At 44.2% G+C, this 24,434-nt stretch overlaps 1 protein-coding gene across 2 annotated transcripts in view; it reads left to right on the top strand.

Annotated features, from left to right (window-relative positions):
• Positions 1-11,378: 11,378 nt before the first annotated feature.
• LOC106608496 (mucin-2) overlaps positions 11,379-24,434 on the top strand; it is a 66,176-nt gene continuing 53,120 nt past the window's right edge. Inside the window, exons 1-6 of one of the 2 annotated variants that reach the window (XM_045721458.1) lie at positions 11,379-15,475; positions 15,590-15,651; positions 15,736-15,884; positions 20,868-21,313; positions 21,581-21,645; positions 21,726-21,910. In XM_045721458.1, the coding sequence (XP_045577414.1) occupies positions 11,756-15,475; positions 15,590-15,651; positions 15,736-15,884; positions 20,868-21,313; positions 21,581-21,645; positions 21,726-21,910 (4,627 nt within the window). In that variant the 5' untranslated portion in view covers positions 11,379-11,755. The other variant, XM_045721459.1, reaches the window with a different exon arrangement.

The raw sequence follows: 24,434 nt of genomic DNA, 5'->3' as shown, positions 1-24,434 counted from the left end.
ATTTGAGCCTCGAATAACCTTTTGGGGTTCAAAATGATTGCCACTGTGGAGGAATCAAATGAATTGTTTTTGTCACATGCTTTTTTAAACAACAGGTGTAGACTAACAGTGAAATGCTTACTTACGGGCCCTTCCCAACAATGCAGAGATACTTTTTTTGGAGCTATAATAGAAAAATGTAATAATGAAAGTCATAATAGATACACAATGATTAACGATAACTTGGCTATATACAGTACATGGGGAGCCAGTAGCGAGTTGATGTGTCGGGGTACGAGGTAGTTGAGGTAGATAATTAATAAACAGTAGCAGCAGTGTTTGTTATGAGTCAAAAAAGTTAGCGCAAAAATTATCTGCAGATAGTCCGAGTAGCTATTTGGTTAACTATTTAACTAAATATTTGGCAGTTTTATGGCTTGGGGCTAGAAGCTGTTCAGGGTCCTGTTGGTTCCAGACTTGGTGCATCAATACCAATTGATGTGCTGTAGAAGAGAGAACATTCTATGAATTCGGTAGCTGGAGTTATTAGACAATTTTTGACACCGTCTGGTATAGTGGTCCTGGATGGCGGAGAGCTCCCCCAGTGATGAACTGGGCTGTGCGCACTACCCTTTATAGTGCCTTGCAGTTGGATGCCAAGCAGTGATGCAACCAGTCAAGACGCTCTCAATGGTGCAGCTGTAGAATTTTGAGGATCTGAGGGCCCATGTCAAATCTTTTCAGCCTCCTAAGGGAAGAGGCATTGTCGTGCCCTATTCACAGCTGTGTTGGTGTGTTTTGGACCATGATCCTTAGTGATGTGGACACAGAGGAACTTGACGCTCTTGACCCACTCCACTACAGATTGCTGTTGCCTGCTACTATGATAAATCACATGGCGAGGACATTTGATATCAAGCTATCAATGTGCATAATATCTAACATGTGGGGCAAGGGTAGGAAAACCAGATGAAATGCTAATGCATCCAGACAAACTTGGCTGCCCACTGCAAGTTGAGGACACATCATTGGGACACACTGACACACCAACACATACACCCACCCCTCCTCCACACGGTGCTCCTAATCTGCATCTTTTTTGGAGTGATAACGTGCAGGGAGGTGCACTACGTGACCAAAGGTATGTGGACAACTGGTCGTCGAATGTCTAATTCCAAAATCATAGTCATTAATACGGGGTTGGTCCCCCGTTTGCTGCCATAACAGCCTCCACTCTTCTGGGTAAGCTTTCCACTTGATGTTGGAATATTGCTACGGGGAGTTTCTTCCATTTAGCCACAACAGCTTTAGTGAGGTTGGGCACTGATGTTTGGAGATTAGGCCTGGCTCTCAGTTGGCGTTCCAATTCATCCCAAAGGTGTTCGATGTGGTTGAAGTCAGGGCTCTGTGCAGGCCGTCAAGTTCTTCCACATCGATCTCAACAAACCATTTCTTTATGGACCTCGCTTTGTGCACAGGGGCATTGTCATGCTGAAACAGGAAAGGGCCTTCCCCAAACTGTTGCCACAAAGTTGGAAGCACAAAACCGAACCATGAAAAACAGCCCCAGACTATTATTCCTCCTCCACCAAACTTTACAGTTGGCACTATGCATTGGGGCAAACCCAGATTCGTCCGTCAGACTGCCAGATGGTGAATCGTGATTCATCACGTTTCCACTGCTCCAGAGTACAATGGCAGCGAGCTTTATGCCGACACTTGACATTGCTCATGGTAACCGTAGGCATGTGTGCACCTGCTCGGCCATGGAAACCCATTTCATGAAGCTCCCGACATACAGTGCTGACGTTGCTTCCAGAGTGTTGCAACCAAGGACAGACGATGTCTACGCGCCATGCGCTTCAGCACTCTGCGGTCCAGTTCTGTGAGATTGTGTGGCCTACCACTTTGCGGCTGAGTCAATGTAGATCCTGGAAGTTTCCACTTCACAATAGCAGCACCTACAGCTGACTGGGGAAGCAATAGCAGGGCAGAAATGTGAAACATTGACTTGTTGAAAAGGTGGCATCCTATGACGGTGCCACGTTGAAAGTCAATGAGCTCTTCAGTAAGGCCACTCTACTGCCAATGTTTGTCTATGGAGATTGCATGGCTGTGTGCTCAATTGTATACACCTGTCAGCAACGGGTGTGGCTGAAAGAGCCAAATCCACTAATTTGAAGGGGTGTCCACATACTTTTGTATATATAGTGTATTAACGCCAACATTATTTAGGCATATTAAAACACTACATTTCTTTCCTGATCATCATCCGATTCGACCATTAACTTTCAATTTACGGATACGATTACGAGTATGGCCATGTCAGCACACCCAATCCCTATAGGTTGTCTCATTGTCGTCGGGGATCAGGCCTACCACCGTTGCGGCGTTGGAGTCGTGCACGGCCAAGCAGTCGTTGGTGAACAGGGAGTACAGGTGGGGACTAAGCACACACCCTTAAGGGGTCAGTGTGGCAGATGTGTTGTTGCATACCCTAACCACCAGGGGGTGGCCTTCAGGATGCCAGGATCCAGTTACAGAGGAAGGTGTTCAGTCCCAGGGTCCTTAGCTTAGTGATGAGCTTGGAGGGTACTATGGTGTTGAATGTTGAGTAGTAGTCCAATGAACAGCATTGACACATATGTCCAGATGGGAAAGTGCAACAGAGATTGCGTCATCTGTGGATCTGTTGGGGCAGTATGTGACCTGGAGTGGGTCCAGGGCACCTAGGATGATGGTGTTGATGTGAGCAATGACCAGCCTTTCAAGCAGTGGAGGACGGCTCATAATAATGTCTGGAACAGAGCGAATTGAATGGCATCAAACAAATGGAAACCATGTGTTTAATGTATTTGATACCATTTCACCAATTCTGCTCCAGACATTACCAAGAGCCCATCCTCCACAATTAAGGTGCCACCAACCTCCTGTGCTTTCAAAGTATTTCATGGCTACAGATGTAAGTTTTACGGGGCGATAGTAATTTAGACAGGTTACCTTGGTGTTGTTGTGTTCAAAGTAAAAAAAAAAACATTATTCGAGAAAGCCCTTTGTAAAGGTTCAAACAGAACCATTTTGGGTTAAATGTTTAACCTTTTTAATAATATATTTTTACTATTATTGACATGATTATTATTATTATAGGAAATGTATTGCATATTAGTATTTTAATATCAATAATTATTATCCATATTATTACATTGTAACAAAATGGTGAATATTGCAACAATGCAATGCTATTTAGCTGTTTAGGATACTTAACAAGGCTACATAACTGGTATACAAGCTCTAATGACAATACAACACAACAGATGAACAGGAATGACAATTACTCTCACGGGTGGCTAAAAATAACTTTCTGAATGTCACGCCTCCAAATTTCTGATTGGCTGTGGCCGCTACAATATATACAATAAGCTTGTCTTTGCCCACTTTGAGGAAAACACAAGGCCACCGCCGCTCAAGAGGACTGTGGGCTCTCGTTCTCTGTGAGTTAGACATTTAAGCGTGTTAACCCTTGCAAGGTTGCCAGTCAAGGTGACATCCCAAGCCGCATCCTCAGAGCATGTGAGAGTCTCACCTTTCCATGATAGTTTTTAGGCCAAACCGTTCAGACGCTAAAGACGATTTTGTGAGAAGATTGATTTTCGGGATGTCTCGTAGTCTGACAAACAGCGCTCTAGTTCTGTCACCTTTCACAGCAGATGTGGAAGTGTGATATCAGTGTATGTGGTGGATTGAGACACATCCAATGCAAAAAACCCCGAATATAACTAGCTTAAACTGCTAGATTTTTATGGGGAGTTTTTAATATGCTAATTAGATTTAATTAATTAAACACAAGGCCAAATATACAGTATACTAGAGTTGCTTACCAAGACGATATTGAATGTTCATAAGTGGCCTGGTTACAATTTTGACTTAAATCGGCTCGAAAATCTATAGCTGTCTAGCAATGATATATATTTCTACCCCACATGCCACCAGGGGTCTTTTCACAATCCCCAAATTCAGAACAAATTCAAGAAAGCGTACAGTATTATATAGAGCCATTATTGCATGGAACTTCCGTCCATCTCATATTTCTCAAATGAACAGCAAACCTGGTTTAAAAAACAGATAAAGAAATGCATCACGGCACTACGCCTCTCCCCTATTTGTCCTAGATAGTTTGTGTGTATGTATTGATATGTAGTCTATGTGTGCCATTTTTAAATTGATATACTTTTGTCCTTGAGCTGTTCTTGTCTATTAATGTTCTGTATTATGTTATGTTTTGTGTGCGGACCCCAGGAAGAGTTGCTGCTGCTTTCGCAGCAGCTAACGGGGATCCTAATAAAATACCAAGATATCAATAACCAACTTGACAGAGCTTGAAGAATTTAAAAAAGAATAATGTGAAAATATTGTAAAAATCCAGGTGTGCAAAGCTCTTAGAGACTTACCCAGAAAGATTCACACCTGTAATCATTGTCAAAGGTGATTCTGTATCGCTGTGAAATGTGAATCTAAAACGTATTACGCAGGGGTGTGAATACTTATGTAAATTAGATATTTCTGTACTTCATTTTCAATAAATTAGCAAACATTTTGAGAAACATGTTTGAAAAACAGTCGTTATGGGGTAATGTGTGTAGATGGGTGAGAAAAAACATATATTTAAACCATAAGTCATTCAGGCGGGTTTGAACTGTACTGTATTTTAGTCAAGGCTCATCCTACTGCTGTACACACCTTTCTATGGGGTGGCAGGTAGCCTAGTGGTTAGAGTGTTGGGCGAGTAACCGAAAACCTGATGGATCGAATCCCCGAGCTGATAAATTAAAAATCTGTTGTTCTGCCTCTGACCAAGGGGCAATGACGCCGTCATTGAAAATAAAAACTTGTTCTTAACTGATTTGCCTAGTAAAATAAAAAATCATATTATGTAAATATTATGTATTCCGGATATGGCTCGTTCTGATATTTCTTAATTTCTTTATTTTTATTTAGGAAAATTATGTGTATTGTTTTGTATTGTCAGGTATTAATGCACTGTTGGAGCTAAAAACATAAGCATGTTGTTGCCCCTGCTTTAACATATGCAAAATATGTATTCGCAACCAATACCCTTTTATTTGATTTGGGTATTGACTGAAGTGATTAGGGAATCTGATTTGATTAGTGAAAACATGTACTATTTGGATATATTTGTGTTGAGCTAGTGAAGGAGCAGGTTATATGTGGAGGTAGCTAATAGGTAACAAGCACTGTAGGTCATATTTTCATAGTATTAGTTTACCTCTCCCATTTTGAACAGTTGTTGTGCTTTAACCAAATCCATTGTATTGTGTATTTATGTCTTTAGATCATAATTTTCAAATAATACATAAGATGAGTGTATACCAAGTTACATCAACAGTGCTCCTTCTAATGGGTAAGGGACGTGTATTCAACAGAATTAGACATTTTTCATTATATACCTATGATGTCAGTGTTATAATTTTAATCAAATACATTTGACTCTGTTTATGTTGAACAATAGTGGTCATTACTATGAATCCTACAAGCGCAACCACTACAACTGTCAATGATGCATCAACAAAAACTGGTGAACCCACTACAACCATAACTGATGCATCGACAAAAACTGGTGAACAACTACAAATGCCACTGATTCACCAAGAACAACTGGTGAACCCACTACAACCATCAATGAGTTATCAAAAACAACTGGTGAACCCATTACAATCGTTTCTGGGTCATCAACAAAAACTGGTGAACCCACTACAACCGTCACAGGTTCAACCAGAGAAACTGGTGAAGCCACTACAACCGATATCGACACATCGACAACAACTGGTGAACCCATTCCAATCGTTTCTTGGTCATCGACAACAACTGGGGAACCCACCACAAACATCACTGGTTCAACCAAAGAAACTGGTGAAGCCACTACAACCGACAACGATACATCAACAACAACTGGTGAAGCCACTACAACCGACAACGATACATCAACAACAACTGGTGAAGCCACTACAACCGACAACGATACATCAACAACAACTGGTGAAGCCACTACAACCGACAACGATACATCAACAACAACTGGTGAACACAATGCAACATTCATTGATGCATCGACAAAAACCGGTGACCCCACTACAACCGTCACTGATTTACCACCAACAACCGGTGACCCCACTACAACTGTCACTAATGCATCAACAACAATTAGTGAAATCACTTCAAAAGTCACTGGTGCATCAAAAACAACTTATGCACCCACTACAACCAACACAGGTGTTGTTATCAAAAACAACTGGTGAACCCACTACAACCATTACTGGTGCATCGACCACAACGGTTACAGCTGTACCCATTACAACCGTAACTGGTGCATTGACAACAAGGATTATAGCTCCACCCACTACAACAGTAAGTGGTGCATTGACAACAACTGCAGAACTCACTTCAACCGTCACTGGTGTGTCAAGAACAACTGATGAACCCACTACATCCGTGACTGTTTCATCAACAAAATCTGGTTTTTCCACTACAACCATCACTGATTCAACAAAAACAACTGGTGAACCCACTACAACCCTCAGTGGTGTGTCGACAATAACTGGTGAACCCACTACAACCCTCACTGGGGTGTCGACAATAATTGGTGTGTCTACAAGTTATGCATCAACAGCTACTGTTACTGCAGCACCAACTACAACTGTCACGGGTGTGTCGACAACAACTGGTGAACCCACTACGACCGTCAATGGTGTGTTGACAATAACTGATGAACCCACTACAACCATGGCTGGTGAGTCAACAACAACTGGTGAACCCACTACAACCAACATTGATGCACCGACAACAACTGGTGAACCCACACCAACATTCAGTGAGTCAACAAAATCAACTGGTGAACCCACTAGACAAGTCACAGGTTCATTAACACAAACTGGTGAACCCACACCAACTAGTGAACCAACAACAATTGTCACAGAAACAACATATACAACAGGTGAACCCAGTACATCCGTGACTGGTGCATCAACAACAGCTGGTGAAGCAACTACGACCGTCACTGGTGTGTCGACAACAACTAGTGAATCTTCTACAACCATCATTGATTCATCGACAACAACTGGTGAACCCACAACAATTGTCACTGAGTCAACAAAAACAACTGTTGAACCCACTACAACCGTGACTGGTGTATCGACAACAACTGATGAACCCACTACATCCGTCACTGTTTCATCAACAAAATCTGTTTTCTCCACTACAACCATCACTGATTCAACAAAAACAACTGGTGAACCCACTACAACCCTCAGTGGTGTGTCGACAATAACTGGTGAACCCACTACAACCCTCACTGTTGTGTCTACAACAGCTGGTGAATCCACCACAACCCTCACTGGGGTGTTGACAATAACTGATGAAACCACTACATCCATGGCTGGTGCATCAACAACAGCTGGTGAAGCCACTACGACCGTCACTGGTGTGTCGACAACAACTATTGATTCCACTACAACCCTCACTGTTGTGTCTACAACACCTGGTGAATCCACCACAACCCTCACTGGGGTGTCGACAATAACTGATGAAACCACTACATCCATGGCTGGTGAGTCAACAACAACTGGTGAACCCACTACAACCATTATTGATGCATCGACAACAGCTGGTGAACCCACTACAACCATCAGTGAGTCAACAAAAACAATTGGTGAACCCAATAGAGCAGTCACTGGTTCATCAACCACAACTGGTGAACCCACTACGACTGTCACTGGTGTGTCGACAACAACTAATGAATCTTCTACAACCATCATTGATGCATCGACAACAACTGGTGAACCCACAACAATTGTCACTGAGTCAACAAAAACAACTGGTGAACCCACTACAACCCTCACTGGGGTGTCGACAATAATTGGTGTGTCTACAAGTTATGCATCAACAGCTAATGTTACTGCAGCACCAACTACAACTGTCACGGGTGTGTCGACAACAACTGGTGAACCCACTACGACCGTCAATGGTGTGTTGACAACAACTGATGAACCCACTACAACCATGGCTGGTGAGTCAACAACAACTGGTGAACCCACTACAACCAACATTGATGCACAGACAACAACTGGTGAACCCACACCAACATTCAGTGAGTCAACAAAATCAACTGGTGAACCCACTAGACAAGTCACAGGTTCATTAACACCAACTGGTGAACCCAGAACAACTGGTGAACCAACAACAATTGTCACAGAAACAACATATACAACAGGTGAACCCAGTACATCCGTGACTGGTGCATCAACAACAGCTGGTGAAGCCACTACGACCGTCACTGGTGTGTCGACAACAACTAATGAATCTTCTACAACCATCATTGATGCATCGACAACAACTGGTGAACCCACAACAATTGTCACTGAGTCAACAAAAACAACTGATGAACCCACTACAACCGTGACTGGTGCATCGACAACAACTGATGAACCCACTACATCCGTCACTGTTTCATCAACAAAATCTGTTTTCTCCACTACAACCATCACTGATTCAACAAAAACAACTGGTGAACCCACTACAACCCTCAGTGGTGTGTCGACAATAACTGGTGAACCCACTACAACCCTCACTGTTGTGTCTACAACAGCTGGTGAATCCACCACAACCCTCACTGGGGTGTCGACAATAACTGATGAAACCACTACATCCATGGCTGGTGAGTCAACAACAACTGGTGAACCCTCTACAACCATCATTGATGCATCGACAACAGCTGGTGAACCCACTACAACCATCAGTGAGTCAACAAAAACAATTGGTGAACCCAATAGAGCAGTCACTGGTTCATCAACCACAACTGGTGAACCCACTACGACTGTCACTGGTGTGTCGACAACAACTAATGAATCTTCTACAACCATCATTGATGCATCGACAACAACTGGTGAACCCACAACAATTGTCACTGAGTCAACAAAAACAACTGATGAACCCACTACGACCCTCAGTGGTGTGTCAACTACAACTAATGAATCTTCTACAACCCTCACTGTTGTGTCTACAACAGCTGGTGAACCCACCACAACCCTCACTGGGGTGTCGACAATAACTGATGAAACCACTACAATCATGGCTGGTGAGTCGACAACAACCGGTGAACCCACAACAATTGTCACTGAGTCAACAAAAACAACTGTTGAACCCACTACAACCGTGACTGGTGCATCGACAACAACTGATGAACCCACTACATCCGTGACTGTTTCATCAACAAAATCTGTTTTCTCCACTACAACCATCACTGATTCAACAAAAACAACTGGTGAACCCACTACAACCCTCAGTGGTGTGTCGACAATAACTGGTGAACCCACTACAACCCTCACTGGGGTGTCTACAACAGCTGGTGAATCCACCACAACCCTCACTGGGGTGTCGACAATAACTGATGAAACCACTACAACCATGGCTGGTGAGTCGACAACAACCGGTGAATCCACAACAATTGTCACTGAGTCAACAAAAACAACTGTTGAACCCACTACGACCGTCACTGGTGTGTCGACAACAACTAATGAATCTTCTACAACCATCATTGATGCATCGACAACAACTGGTGAACCCACAACAATTGTCACTGATTCAACAAAAACAACTGGTGAACCCACTACAACCCTCAGTGGTGTATCGACAATAACTGGTGAACCCACTACAACCCTCACTGGGGTGTCGACAATAATTGGTGTGTCTACAAGTTATGCATCAACAGCTACTGTTACTGCAGCACCAACTACAACTGTCACGGGTGTGTCGACAACAACTGGTGAACCCACTACAACCAACATTGATGCACCGACAACAACTGGTGAACCCACTACAACATTCAGTGAGTCAACAAAATCAACTGGTGAACCCATTAGACAAGTCACAGGTTCATTAACACCAACTGGTGAACCCAGAACAACTGGTGAACCAACAACAATTGTCACAGAAACAACATATACAACAGTTGAACCCAGTACATCCGTGACTGGTGCATCAACAACAGCTGGTGAAGCCACTACGACCGTCACTGGTGTGTCGACAACAACTAGTGATTCCACTACAACCATCACTGAGTCAACAAAAACAACTGATGAACCCACTACGACCCTCAGTGGGGTGTCGACAATAACTGATGAAACCACTACATCCATGGCTGGTGAGTCAACAACAACTGGTGAACCCACTACAACCATCATTGATGCATCGACAACAGCTGGTGAACCCACTACAACCATCAGTGAGTCAACAAAAACAATTGGTGAACCCAATAGAGCAGTCACTGGTTCATCAACCACAACTGGTGAACCCACTACGACTGTCACTGGTGTGTCGACAACAACTAATGAATCTTCTACAACCATCATTGATGCATCGACAACAACTGGTGAACCCACAACAATTGTCACTGAGTCAACAAAAACAACTGATGAACCCACTACAACCGTCACTGGTGTGTCAACTACAACTAATGAATCTTCTACAACCCTCACTGTTGTGTCTACAACAGCTGGTGAACCCACCACAACCCTCACTGGTGTGTCGACAACAACTAATGAATCTTCTACAACCATCATTGATGCATCGACAACAACTGGTGAACCCACTACGACCCTCAGTGGGGTGTCGACAACAACTGGTGAACCCACTACAACTGATACTGGTGCATCGACAACAACTGGTGAACCCACAACAAATGTCACTGAGTCAACAAAAACAACTGATGAACCCACTACAACCGTGACTGGTGCATCGACAACAACTGATGAACCCACTACATCCGTGACTGTTTCATCAACAAAATCTGGTTTCTCCACTACAACCATCACTGATTCAACAAAAACAACTGGTGAACCCACTACAACCCTCAGTGGTGTGTCGACAATAACTGGTGAACCCACTACAACCCTCACTGGGTTGTCGACAATAATTGGTGTGTCTACAAGTTATGCATCAACAGCTAATGTTACTGCAGCACCAACTACAACTGTCACGGGTGTGTCGACAACAACTGGTGAACCCACTACGACCGTCAATAGTGTGTTGACAATAACTGATGAACCCACTACAACCATGGCTGGTGAGTCAACAACAACTGGTGAACCCACTACAACCAACATTGATGCACCGACAACAACTGGTGAACCCACTACAACATTCAGTGAGTCAACAAAATCAACTGGTGAACCCACTAGACAAGTCACAGGTTCATTAACACCAACTGGTGAACCCAGAACAACTGGTGAACCAACAACAATTGTCACAGAAACAACATATACAACAGGTGAACCCAGTACATCCGTGACTGGTGCATCAACAACAGCTGGTGAAGCCACTCACGACCGTCACTGGTGTGTCGACAACAACTAATGAATCTTCTACAACCATCATTGATTCATCGACAACAACTGGCGAACCCACAACAATTGTCACTGAGTCAACAAAAACAACTGTTGAACCCACTACAACCGTGACTGGTGCATCGACAACAACTGATGAACCCACTACATCCGTCACTGTTTCATCAACAAAATCTGTTTTCTCCACTACAACCATCACTGATTCAACAAAAACAACTGGTGAACCCACTACAACCCTCAGTGGTGTGTCGACAATAACTGGTGAACCCACTACAACCCTCACTGTTGTGTCTACAACAGCTGGTGAATCCACCACAACCCTCACTGGGGTGTCGACAATAACTGATGAAACCACTACATCCATGGCTGGTGAGTCAACAACAACTGGTGAACCCACTACAACCATCATTGATGCATCGACAACAGCTGGTGAACCCACTACAACCATCAGTGAGTCAACAAAAACAATTGGTGAACCCAATAGAGCAGTCACTGGTTCATCAACCACAACTGGTGAACCCACTACGACTGTCACTGGTGTGTCGACAACAACTAATGAATCTTCTACAACCATCATTGATGCATCGACAACAACTGGTGAACCCACAACAATTGTCACTGAGTCAACAAAAACAACTGATGAACCCACTACGACCCTCAGTGGTGTGTCAACTACAACTAATGAATCTTCTACAACCCTCACTGTTGTGTCTACAACAGCTGGTGAACCCACCACAACCCTCACTGGGGTGTCGACAATAACTGATGAAACCACTACAACCCTCAGTGGTGAGTCAACAATAACTGGTGAACCCACTACAACCCTCACTGGGGTGTCGACAATAATTGGTGTGTCTACAAGTTATGCATCAACAGCTACTGTTACTGCAGCACCAACTACAACTGTCACGGGTGTGTCGACAACAACTGGTGAACCCACTACAACCAACATTGATGCACCGACAACAACTGGTGAACCCACTACAACATTCAGTGAGTCAACAAAATCAACTGGTGAACCCATTAGACAAGTCACAGGTTCATTAACACCAACTGGTGAACCCAGAACAACTGGTGAACCAACAACAATTGTCACAGAAACAACATATACAACAGTTGAACCCAGTACATCCGTGACTGGTGCATCAACAACAGCTGGTGAAGCCACTACGACCGTCACTGGTGTGTCGACAACAACTAGTGATTCCACTACAACCATCACTGAGTCAACAAAAACAACTGATGAACCCACTACGACCCTCAGTGGGGTGTCGACAATAACTGATGAAACCACTACATCCATGGCTGGTGAGTCAACAACAACTGGTGAACCCACTACAACCATCATTGATGCATCGACAACAGCTGGTGAACCCACTACAACCATCAGTGAGTCAACAAAAACAATTGGTGAACCCAATAGAGCAGTCACTGGTTCATCAACCACAACTGGTGAACCCACTACGACTGTCACTGGTGTGTCGACAACAACTAATGAATCTTCTACAACCATCATTGATGCATCGACAACAACTGGTGAACCCACAACAATTGTCACTGAGTCAACAAAAACAACTGATGAACCCACTACAACCGTCACTGGTGTGTCAACTACAACTAATGAATCTTCTACAACCCTCACTGTTGTGTCTACAACAGCTGGTGAACCCACCACAACCCTCACTGGTGTGTCGACAACAACTAATGAATCTTCTACAACCATCATTGATGCATCGACAACAACTGGTGAACCCACTACGACCCTCAGTGGGGTGTCGACAACAACTGGTGAACCCACTACAACTGATACTGGTGCATCGACAACAACTGGTGAACCCACAACAAATGTCACTGAGTCAACAAAAACAACTGATGAACCCACTACAACCGTGACTGGTGCATCGACAACAACTGATGAACCCACTACATCCGTGACTGTTTCATCAACAAAATCTGGTTTCTCCACTACAACCATCACTGATTCAACAAAAACAACTGGTGAACCCACTACAACCCTCAGTGGTGTGTCGACAATAACTGGTGAACCCACTACAACCCTCACTGGGTTGTCGACAATAATTGGTGTGTCTACAAGTTATGCATCAACAGCTAATGTTACTGCAGCACCAACTACAACTGTCACGGGTGTGTCGACAACAACTGGTGAACCCACTACGACCGTCAATAGTGTGTTGACAATAACTGATGAACCCACTACAACCATGGCTGGTGAGTCAACAACAACTGGTGAACCCACTACAACCAACATTGATGCACCGACAACAACTGGTGAACCCACTACAACATTCAGTGAGTCAACAAAATCAACTGGTGAACCCACTAGACAAGTCACAGGTTCATTAACACCAACTGGTGAACCCAGAACAACTGGTGAACCAACAACAATTGTCACAGAAACAACATATACAACAGGTGAACCCAGTACATCCGTGACTGGTGCATCAACAACAGCTGGTGAAGCCACTACGACCGTCACTGGTGTGTCGACAACAACTAATGAATCTTCTACAACCATCATTGATTCATCGACAACAACTGGCGAACCCACAACAATTGTCACTGAGTCAACAAAAACAACTGTTGAACCCACTACAACCGTGACTGGTGCATCGACAACAACTGATGAACCCACTACATCCGTCACTGTTTCATCAACAAAATCTGTTTTCTCCACTACAACCATCACTGATTCAACAAAAACAACTGGTGAACCCACTACAACCCTCAGTGGTGTGTCGACAATAACTGGTGAACCCACTACAACCCTCACTGTTGTGTCTACAACAGCTGGTGAATCCACCACAACCCTCACTGGGGTGTCGACAATAACTGATGAAACCACTACATCCATGGCTGGTGAGTCAACAACAACTGGTGAACCCACTACAACCATCATTGATGCATCGACAACAGCTGGTGAACCCACTACAACCATCAGTGAGTCAACAAAAACAATTGGTGAACCCAATAGAGCAGTCACTGGTTCATCAACCACAACTGGTGAACCCACTACGACTGTCACTGGTGTGTCGACAACAACTAATGAATCTTCTACAACCATCATTGATGCATCGACAACAACTGGTGAACCCACAACAATTGTCACTGAGTCAACAAAAACAACTGATGAACCCACTACGACCCTCAGTGGTGTGTCAACTACAACTAATGAATCTTCTACAACCCTCACTGTTGTGTCTACAACAGCTGGTGAACCCACCACAACCCTCACTGGGGTGTCGACAATAACTGATGAAACCACTACAACCCTCAGTGGTGAGTCAACAACAACCGGTGAACCCACAACAATTGTCACTGAGTCAACAAAAACAACTGTTGAACCCACTACAACCGTGACTGGTGCATCAACAACAGCTGGTGAACCCACTACATCCGTCACTGGTGTGTCGACAACAACTAATGAATCTTCTACAACCATCATTGATGCATCGACAACAACTGGTGAACCCACAACAACTGATACTGGTGCATCGACAACAACTGGTGAACCCACAACAATTGTCACTGAGTCAACAAAAACAACTGATGAACCCACTACAACCGTCACTGGTGCATCGACAACAACTGATGAACCCACTACAACCCTGACTGGTGTGTCGACAATAACTGGTGAAACCACTACAACCATCACTGGTGAATCGATAACAATGGTTACAGCTGTACCCATTACAACCGTAACTGGTGTATTGACGACAACGATTACATCTGCACCCACTGCAACTGTAAGCGTTGCATTGAATAAAACTGGAGAACTCACTTCAACCGTCACTGGTATGTCGACAACAAGTGGTGCATCAACAACTACTGTTACAGCTGCACCCGCTACAACCGTCACTAGTGCATCAAATGCCACCACAACTACAATAGCTACTCCTGTCATCACTACTGCCATCATCACAGCCACGACAACTGCAACTACCGCTGTTGCAATCACTAAGGTGACTGTGGTGTTCCGGTCCAGAGGAGAGACATTTACCTCTGATCTATCAAACCCATCTTCTCAGGCCTTTCAAACCCGAGCCTTACTCATTAAAACTCAGGTGAGCCTCCCAAAACAATGAAGATGTGAATGTCCTAACGAGATGGGTAGAATGCTTTTAATCAACAGGAAGTTGTTTGTTTAAACTTCATCTGTGTCTTGTTTTGCCTTCCAGGTTGAACCTTTCTATCAATCAGCTTTCACCTCTTTCAACAGTTTGACTGTGACAGAATTCAGGTGATTTCCTTGCGTTACATGTTGTGTGTTGATTTAAATTCATCTCACTTTCTATCTAACATGTTATCTCTCATTTCTTCTCAGCTCTGGATCCATCATCAATACTGTAAATGTAGCATTCAGCTCCCCCTCTGTCCCTAATATCACGGAGATTGGCACTGTTTTGATAAATGCTGCGCAAAACATCACAGCTTTCAACATTGACCCCTCCTCAGTGACAGTCAACAGCGCAGGTAAACACATTTATTTATTCAATTCCATTTGATTATCTTTTATCTACATTTTTTTTTTTATTGGAGTTTCAGAAGTCAATTTGGAACAGTAATTGGTGACATGATTTATTTCAAACGTTGACTTTAAAATATCTTATCAATTAGTCCCCATTAATTGACTGACCTTTTTCTTAAAATAGCTTGTGTAAAAAAATACAAATAAAATTACGTACATTTCAGCTGTGCTTTGTCTGCTCTTGCTCTGTAATACACATTGTTAATAATGTGAGTGTTCTATATCAGAATGCCACAGTTTTTCTCGTTCTAATGCTACTAACCGTGTGTTTGTAGCATCTACAGTGCATTCGGAAAGTATTCAGACCCCTTGAATTTTTACACATTTTGTTACGTTACAGCCTCATTCTAAATGTTTTTTTCTTCGTCATCAATCTACACACAATACCCAATAATGACAATGCAAAAACAGTTTTTTAGACGTTTGCTAATTTATAAAAAATAAAAAACTGAAATAATACATTTACATAATACATTTACATGTACGTTTTCAGACCCTTTACTCTGTACTTTGTTGAAGCACCTTTGGCATTGATTACAGCCTTCGAGTCTTCTTGGGTATGATGATACAAGCTTTGCACATGTGTTTTTGGGGAGTTTTTCCCATTCTTCTGTGCAGATCCTCTCAAGCTCTGTCAGGTTGAATGGGGAGCGGTCCCTGCACAGCTATTTTCATGTCTCTCCAGAGATGTTCAAAAGGTTCAAGTCAGGGCTCTGGCTTGGCCACTCAAGAGACTTTCCCGATGCCACTCCTGCGTTGTCTTGACTGTGTGCTCAGGGTCATTGTCCTGTTGAAAGGTGAACATTCACCCCAGTCTGAGGTCCTGAGCGCTCTGGAGCAGGTTTTCATCAAGGATCTCTCTGTACTTTGCTCCTTTCATCTTTCCCTCGATCCTGACTAGTCTCCCAGTCCATGTCGCTGAACAAAATTCCCACAGAATGATGCTGCCACCACCATGCTTCACTGTAGGGATGATACCGGGTTTCCTCCAGATGTGACGCTTGGCATTCAATCCAAAGAGTAAAATCTTGGTTTCATCAGACCAGAGAACCTTTGTTTCTCATGGTCTGAGATTTCTTTAAGTGCCTTTTGGCAAACTCCAAGCGGGCTGTCATGTGCCTTTTACTGAGGAGTGGCTTCTGTCTGGCCACTCTACCATAAAAGCCTGATTGGTGGAGTGCTGCAGAGATGGATGTCCTTCTGTTCCGAACTTGTTCCATTTAAAGATGATGGAGGCCATTGTGTTCCTGGGGACCTTAAATGCTGCAGACATTATTGGTACCCTAGCCCAGATCTGTGCCTCGACACAATTCTGTCTCGCAGCTCTACGGACAATTCCTTCCACCTCATGGCTTGATTTTTCCTCTGATGTGCACTGTCAACTGTGGGACCTTATATAGACAGGTGTGTGACCTTCCAAATCATTGAATTTACCACAGATGGATTTCAATCAGGTTGTAGAAATATAGGTAGGTAGGGCAAAAGTACAGGATGGCAGGCAGGATCAGGTCAGGCAGAGGTTAGTAATCCAGATAGGTGGGGCAAAGGTACAGGACGGCAGGCAGGCTCAGGGTCAGGGCAGGCAGGAATGATCAAAACCGGGAAACTAGAAAACAGCAAAGACAGGAGCAAGTGAAAACGATGTTAGGTTTGAACAAATGAAACGAACTGTCAACAGACGAACAGAGAACACAGGTATAAATACACAGGGTATAATGGGGATGATGGGCGACACCTGGAGGGGGGTGGAGACAATCACACCTGGAGACAATCACCTGAGCGCATTCCTGGCTGACCGTTGTGCCGGCATAGGAACTCAGAGATGAGGTCTGAGTCCAGGATGTCCCTCGCAGGGACCCAGCACCTCTCCTCTGTACCTTAACCCTCTCAGTCAACCAGGTACTGGAATCCCGTGCCCTGAGGTCAAACCTCACCGTGTAAACTGGTTGGCCGTTGATGAGCCCAGGGAAGAGGGGAAGGCCTGGAAACAAGAGACAAAGGGCTGTGAGACATGTTTGATCTTAGACACATGAAAGGTGGGATGAATACAAAGGGTATGGGGCAACAGAAGGTGGACAGCAGAAGGGCTAATGATCTTGGAGATGGGGAAAGGGCCAATAAACCGGAGGGACAGTTTGCGAAACAACACCCAAAGGGGCAGATGCCAAGTGGACAACCATAGGGTCATCTCCACATCTTGGTTGGCTCGCTCCGACTGGCCATTGGACTGGGGGTGGAACCAGGAGGACAGACAGGTCGATGACCCAATGAGCATGCAGAACGCCTTCCAGAACTGGGATGAGAACTGAGGATCCTGGTCGGAGACCATGTCCACCGGGAGTCAATGGATCCAGAAGATGTGCTGCACCATAAGCTGGGCCGTCTCCTTGGCTGAGGGTAGTTTAGGGAGAGGAATGTATTGGAAAACCGGTTGAAAACAGTCAGGATGGCAGTGTTGCCCTCAGACGGTGGGAGACCCGAGACGAAATCCAGGGATATATATGGGACCAGGGACGGTGAGGGACAAGCAGTGGTTGAAAAAGACCAGCCGGAGGTTGCCGGGGAGTCTTGTTCTGTGCACAGACCGTGCAGGCGGCGACAAACGCGGTGATATCAGGAACCATTTTAGGTCACCAAAAGCATTGTCACATGAAGGCCAGGGTCTGATGGGAGCCCGAAGGACAGGCAAACCTGAAGGAATGGGCCCACTCCAGGACCGTGGAGCGGACAGCATCAGGCACAAACATCCGGTTATCTGGGCCCCCTCCAGGGTTCGGCTGGGACCGCTGCGCCTCCGGGAACCTGTTTCCCTATACCCCAGCTTAGTGCCGTCTCCAGGCACAAGGTGGGAAGGATGGTCTCGGGCTCTGGGGTGGTAACAGTGGGACTATAACAGTGATTGAGGTGGATTGAGATGGTGAGGAGATACTCCAGGTTTTTGTAGTAGGTCTACACAATGAACGGATGTTCTGCCCATTCCAGCCAGTGCCTCCATTCCTCCAATGCCATCTTCACGCTCCTGATTCTCCACATCATAGTTCCTCTCCGTGGAGTTGAGACGGTGGGAGAAAAAGGCACAAGGATGCAGCTTAAGGTCCAGGGCAGAATGTTGGGACAGGACAGCCCCCACTCTGACATTCGAAGCATCGACCTCCACCACGAACTGATGGGAAGGGTCAGGATGAACCAAGATAGGAGCAGTGGTGAAGCGGTGTTTGAGGTCCCGAAACAGCCGGTCAGCGGCAGAGGACCACGTGAACGCAACCTCGGTGGAGGTGAGTGCAGACAGGGGGAACCCAGGATGCTGTAACCCCAGATAAAGCTGCAATAAAAGTTAGCAAACCCCAGGAAACGTTGCAGCTGCACCCTGGACGTAGGCTGGAGCCAATCCACCACTACTGAAGAGATGAAGAAACCCAGAAAGTGGATGGTGGAGAGATGGAACTCACACTTCTCCGCCTTCACAAACAGCTGATTCTCCAGACGGCGTTGAAGAACCTGTCATACATGGAGCATGTGGTCTTGGGGGGAGCAGGAAAAGAAGAGGATGTCATCAATGTGGATGAAGATGAACTGGTTCAACATGACACAGAGAACATCATTTACCAGAGCCTGGAACACAGCAGGGGCGTTGGTGAGGCCAAAATGGATGAAAAGATACTTGTAGTGGCTGCTGGCCGTGTTGAAGGCGGTCTTCCAATTGTCCCCCTCTCGTATCAGCACCATGTGGTAGGTGTTTCCGTAGATCCAGCTTGGAAAAAACAGTGGCTCCCTGGAGCGGCACAAAGGCAGAGGAAATGAGTGGAAGCAGGTAACGGTTCTTCGCAGTAACGTCTTTGAGTCCCCGGAAGTCAATGCACGGGCGCAGGGTCTTGTCCTTTTTCTCCACAAAGAAGAACCCGGTGCCGGCAGGAGAGGAAGAGGGATGGATAAATCCTGCAGCTAGGGAGTCTCCAATGTAGGAGAGCCAAGGCCCGGGCCTTGCTGAACACCTGGAGGTCCTGGTACTCCACAGGAATGACGAAAGGTGTGAGGCAACTTCCCAGCCTCCAGGAAGGCTTCCCGGGGCAGGTTGCGCTGACTTCAGACAATGGGCATGGCAGAACGGACTCCAGCCCATGATGGCACCAGTAGACCAGTTGAACGCCTGTCCTCAACAGGTTTAAAGGGCAAGAGGATACAAAATGACCAAGAGTCCTGCAATACAGGCAACTCTTCGTGTTGATTCAGTATTGACATTCCGCTGGCGACATTGCTCCAGCAAAATGTCCAATGCCCGGTCATGGCGTTCAGCCAACATTTGGACGCCCTCCATAAGGCCATGAAGCAATTCCTCGTTCCTACCTATGGTGGCTCCTTGGGAGAAGATGGCGTTGAGAAGCTGGCCCGGATCTGCTGGGTCAGTCGTGGCCAGTTCGTACTAACACGTTTCAGGTAAGGCCCAGATGCAGACAACATTGAAGTAACAACAGTGTATTAATCCAACAGGGGCAGGCAAGAGACAGGTCAAGGGCAGGCAGGGGTCAATATCCAGATAGGTAGAGCAAATGTACAGGATGGCAGGCAGGCTCAGGGCAGGCAGGAATTCAAAGGGTCTGAATTTCCAAATGTACTTTATACAATAGAAAGGGTTTTCAGTTGAAGTAGTTCATGTGAAATGTTGCAGGAAGCCTGTTTACAGGCTGCAGGATGTACATTAAATAACAGCCCAACATATGATGATTTAGATGTCAATATAAGAGCATCATATTATACTCCCATCTACGTGAAATGAATTGAATAAAGTGTTGAACTTCTTCTGTCCCATTTCTTGGTCTTAAACTAGCCACTGACAAAACTTTAGCTAGCTACTGTATTACGATGACTGTGTTATACTGCCACACAGCCTTAAAGAGATGTGTAAATGTCAATTTTCTTTTTGAACTTAGCTGCTCCTGCAACAAGTACTGTTCCTCCTACAACTTCTGTTACAACCACTGTGGCTGGTATGACCACCACAACAACTGGAGAACCTGTCACTGTACCGGCTACCGTTCCTACAACTAGGCCCACAACTACAACCACTACATACGTGGCCCCCACAACTACAGTGTCAAGGACAACATCACCACTGTCAACAACTACCAGCACAGCTCCAACTACCACAACAACCAACGCACCAACCACTACTACGACACCTGCTACTACTACTAGTACAACCACTACTACAACACCTACTACTACTAGTACAACAACAACTACAACTAAAACAACAACTGCACATCTCCAACCTGCTCCACTGGTGTCTTTCGTCATACAACAAGTGTTTGTAGATGCTTTAAATGACCCTCAAAGTACAGAATTCCAAGAACTTGCAGTGACTATTGCTGCAGTGGTAAGTCCTAGAAATTCAGAGTTTGTTTTTATTGGGTGTATGACCATCAATAATGTATGGCGATTGTTGTAAAATCTATATTTTAAAGTACATATTTTATTTGTTCTAATCAGGTGACAATTATTCTCCATCACTACAGATCTATTTATATTCCCCAATGTCTATCTTATATAACTTGGGCTTAGCTATGTGGATTGGAACATATAGAAATGCTTTTGTTTGTGTTAAATCATTAAAATGTTCTCCTGTTTGTACCATTGCTTACAGTTTGATGTGATCTACAAAACAAAATATGGGATCCTTTTCATCCGGACAATTGTTATTGGATTCACGTAATATTCCATTATATTCTATTCTATTCTTTTAACCTTTGGCATGCCACTGTTCATGACCTTTTATGACCTTTTTGCAGACCTATTTTCCATTCTCGTATGGATGCAGAAACACAGGCGGAGGTCCAGCTAGTGTTCAATGAGACCTCCACTCAATCTGTCCCTGAGGTTACTGACATTAGCAATACACTGAAAGAGGCTGTGACCAATCCAAACATTACCTTTGGCAACCTCTCTGTGGATGTTACCACCATCATTGTTAAAGGTGAGTAAACCCAGATGGGTGAACGAAAACGATCTATACACAGCAATTTCTCCAGTGTTGAATAAAATCTGAGTGTTACATTTAATGCTTACATATGTACATGTAGTTCAACTAATAATGTAACTACATTTTGCAGTAGCTTGGTGGTAGTTGCACTGAATTCATATCTAACTAGTGTTTTCAGTAGTTAATTACATTTCTTACCATTTAGTGTTGTAGTTAACTACTGGAACTACACTACTTTCTTTTGACAAATGTGTGTGTGTGTGTGTGGGGGGGGGGGTCCAAACGTCCAAAAAAACTATGTGTAAAAAGAAAAGTAACCCTCAGTCAATCGAAGTGTAGCCAGAACCCTACTCCAGGTTAGGGTTAGGGCCCAGGTACCTGAGAGGATGGAACTGCTGCAGCAAGTTAACAATTCTTTGATTTATTTTCTATACAAGACAACAAATAAGCAGTACAAGCAGTACCTAGGGGGAGGAACCACACCAAAAAAGTATAAATATTTTAAAGAATAAATGAAGAGAAGAATCAAGAAAGCAAACACAGAACAGACAGTGTGCATATGTACACATACATACGGATGAAGGAACTTAATTTGAGCCACTTTGCTACAGCAGGAAAATAATCCTGCAGCAACAAGAGATGTGAAATATTACGTGGCGTATAATTAGTCAACATTGTTTGTAGGGGTTAATACATCTTTCATTGAGGCAAATCAAGTTTGACATTTTAAAGTGGAAATTAAAAACTGTAGAAGCCTTTTTGAAACTTAAATACACTACATGTTTGCATTTCCTGCAGTCTCTGAAAATTCTTAGCAACAAAAGAGTGATTGAATATTCTACTTCTATATACACATACACATAATGAACAAACATAGAAACCATAGCCTATAATAGCAGCCAAACATTCGAAAGAAAATGATCCTAGATCAGATTTTGGGAGTACGTTATAGCCTTGGACCAGCATCTCAATGCTAGCTCCAATAATTTTGGTGGTTGATCTCTCTAATTTATATATAGTGCCTTCGGAAAGTATTCAGACCCCTTGACTTTATCCACATTTTGTTAAGTTACAGCCTAATTCTAAAATGGATTGAAAAAATAAAATCCTCAGCAACCTACACACAATACCGCGTAATGACAAAGTGAAAACAGTTTGACATTTTTGCAAATGTATTAAAATTAAAAAACAGAAATACCTTGTTTACATAAGTATTCAGCCCTTTGTTATGAGACTCGAAATTGTGCTCATGTGTATCCTGTTTCCATTGACAGCCTTGATATATTTGTACAACTTTATTGGTGTCCACCTGTTTTAAATTCAATTGATTGGACATGATTTGGAAAGGCACACATCTGTCTATATCAGGTTCCACAGTTGACAGTGCTTGTCAGAGCAAAAATCAAGCCATGAGGTCAAAAGAATTGTCCGTAGAGCTCCGAGATAGGATTGTGTCGAGGCACAAATCACAGACCATTTCTGCAGCATTGAAGTTCCAGAATAACACAGTAGCCTCCATCATTCTTAAAGTTTGGAACCACCAAGACTCTTCCTAGAGCTAGCTCCCCTGCCAAACTGAGCAGTCAGGGGGGAGAAAGGCCTTGGTCAGGGACCAAGAACCCGATGGTTACTCTGGCAGAGCTCCAGAGTTCCTCTGTGGAGATGGGAGAACCTTCCAGAAGGACAACCATCTCTGCAGCACTCCACCAATCAGGCCTTTGTGGTAGAGTGGCCAGACGGAAGCCACTCCTCAGTAAAAGGCACATGACAGCCCACTTGGAGTTTGCCAAAAGGCACCTGAAGACTCTCAGACCATGTGAAACAAGATTCTCTGGTCTGATGAAACCAAGATTGAACTCTTTTGCCTGAATGCGAAGCGTCACGTCTGGAGAAAACCTCGCACCATCCCTACGGTGAAACACGGTGGTGGCAGCATCATGTTGTGCGTGTGTTTTTCAGAGGCAGGGACTGGGAGACTAGTCAGGATCAAGACAAAGATGAACAGAGCAAAGTACAGAGAGATCCTTGATGAAAACTTGCTCCAGAGCGCTCAGGATCTCAGACTGGGCCGAAGGTTCACCTTCCAACAGGACAACGACCATAAGCACACAGACAAGATACCGCAGGACTGGGTTCGCAACAAATCTATGAAAGTCCTTGAGTGCCCCAGCCAGAGCCCGGACTTGAACCCGATCGAACATCTCTGAAAAGACCTGAACATAGCTGTGCACTAACTCTCCCCATTGAACCTGACAGAGCTTGAGAGGTTCTGCAGAGAAGAATAGGAGAAACTCCCCAAATATAGGTGTGCCAAGGTTGTAGCGTCATACCTAAGAAGACTCAAGGCTGTAATCGCAGTAAAAGGTGCTTGAACAAAGTACTGAGTACAGGGCCTAAAAACGTAGGTAAATGTGATATTTCATTTTTAAATGTTATTATAAATTAGCAAAAAATTCAAAATATTTTTTTTTTGCTTTGTCATTATGGGGTATTGTGTGTAGATTGATGATGGAAATAA

Source organism: Salmo salar, chromosome ssa07 (genome assembly GCF_905237065.1).
Source record: "Salmo salar chromosome ssa07, Ssal_v3.1, whole genome shotgun sequence".
NCBI classification, from domain to species: domain Eukaryota; kingdom Metazoa; phylum Chordata; class Actinopteri; order Salmoniformes; family Salmonidae; genus Salmo; species Salmo salar.
The sequence above is the reverse complement of the archived record's forward strand: the minus strand, read 5'-3'. Positions and strand labels throughout refer to the sequence as shown.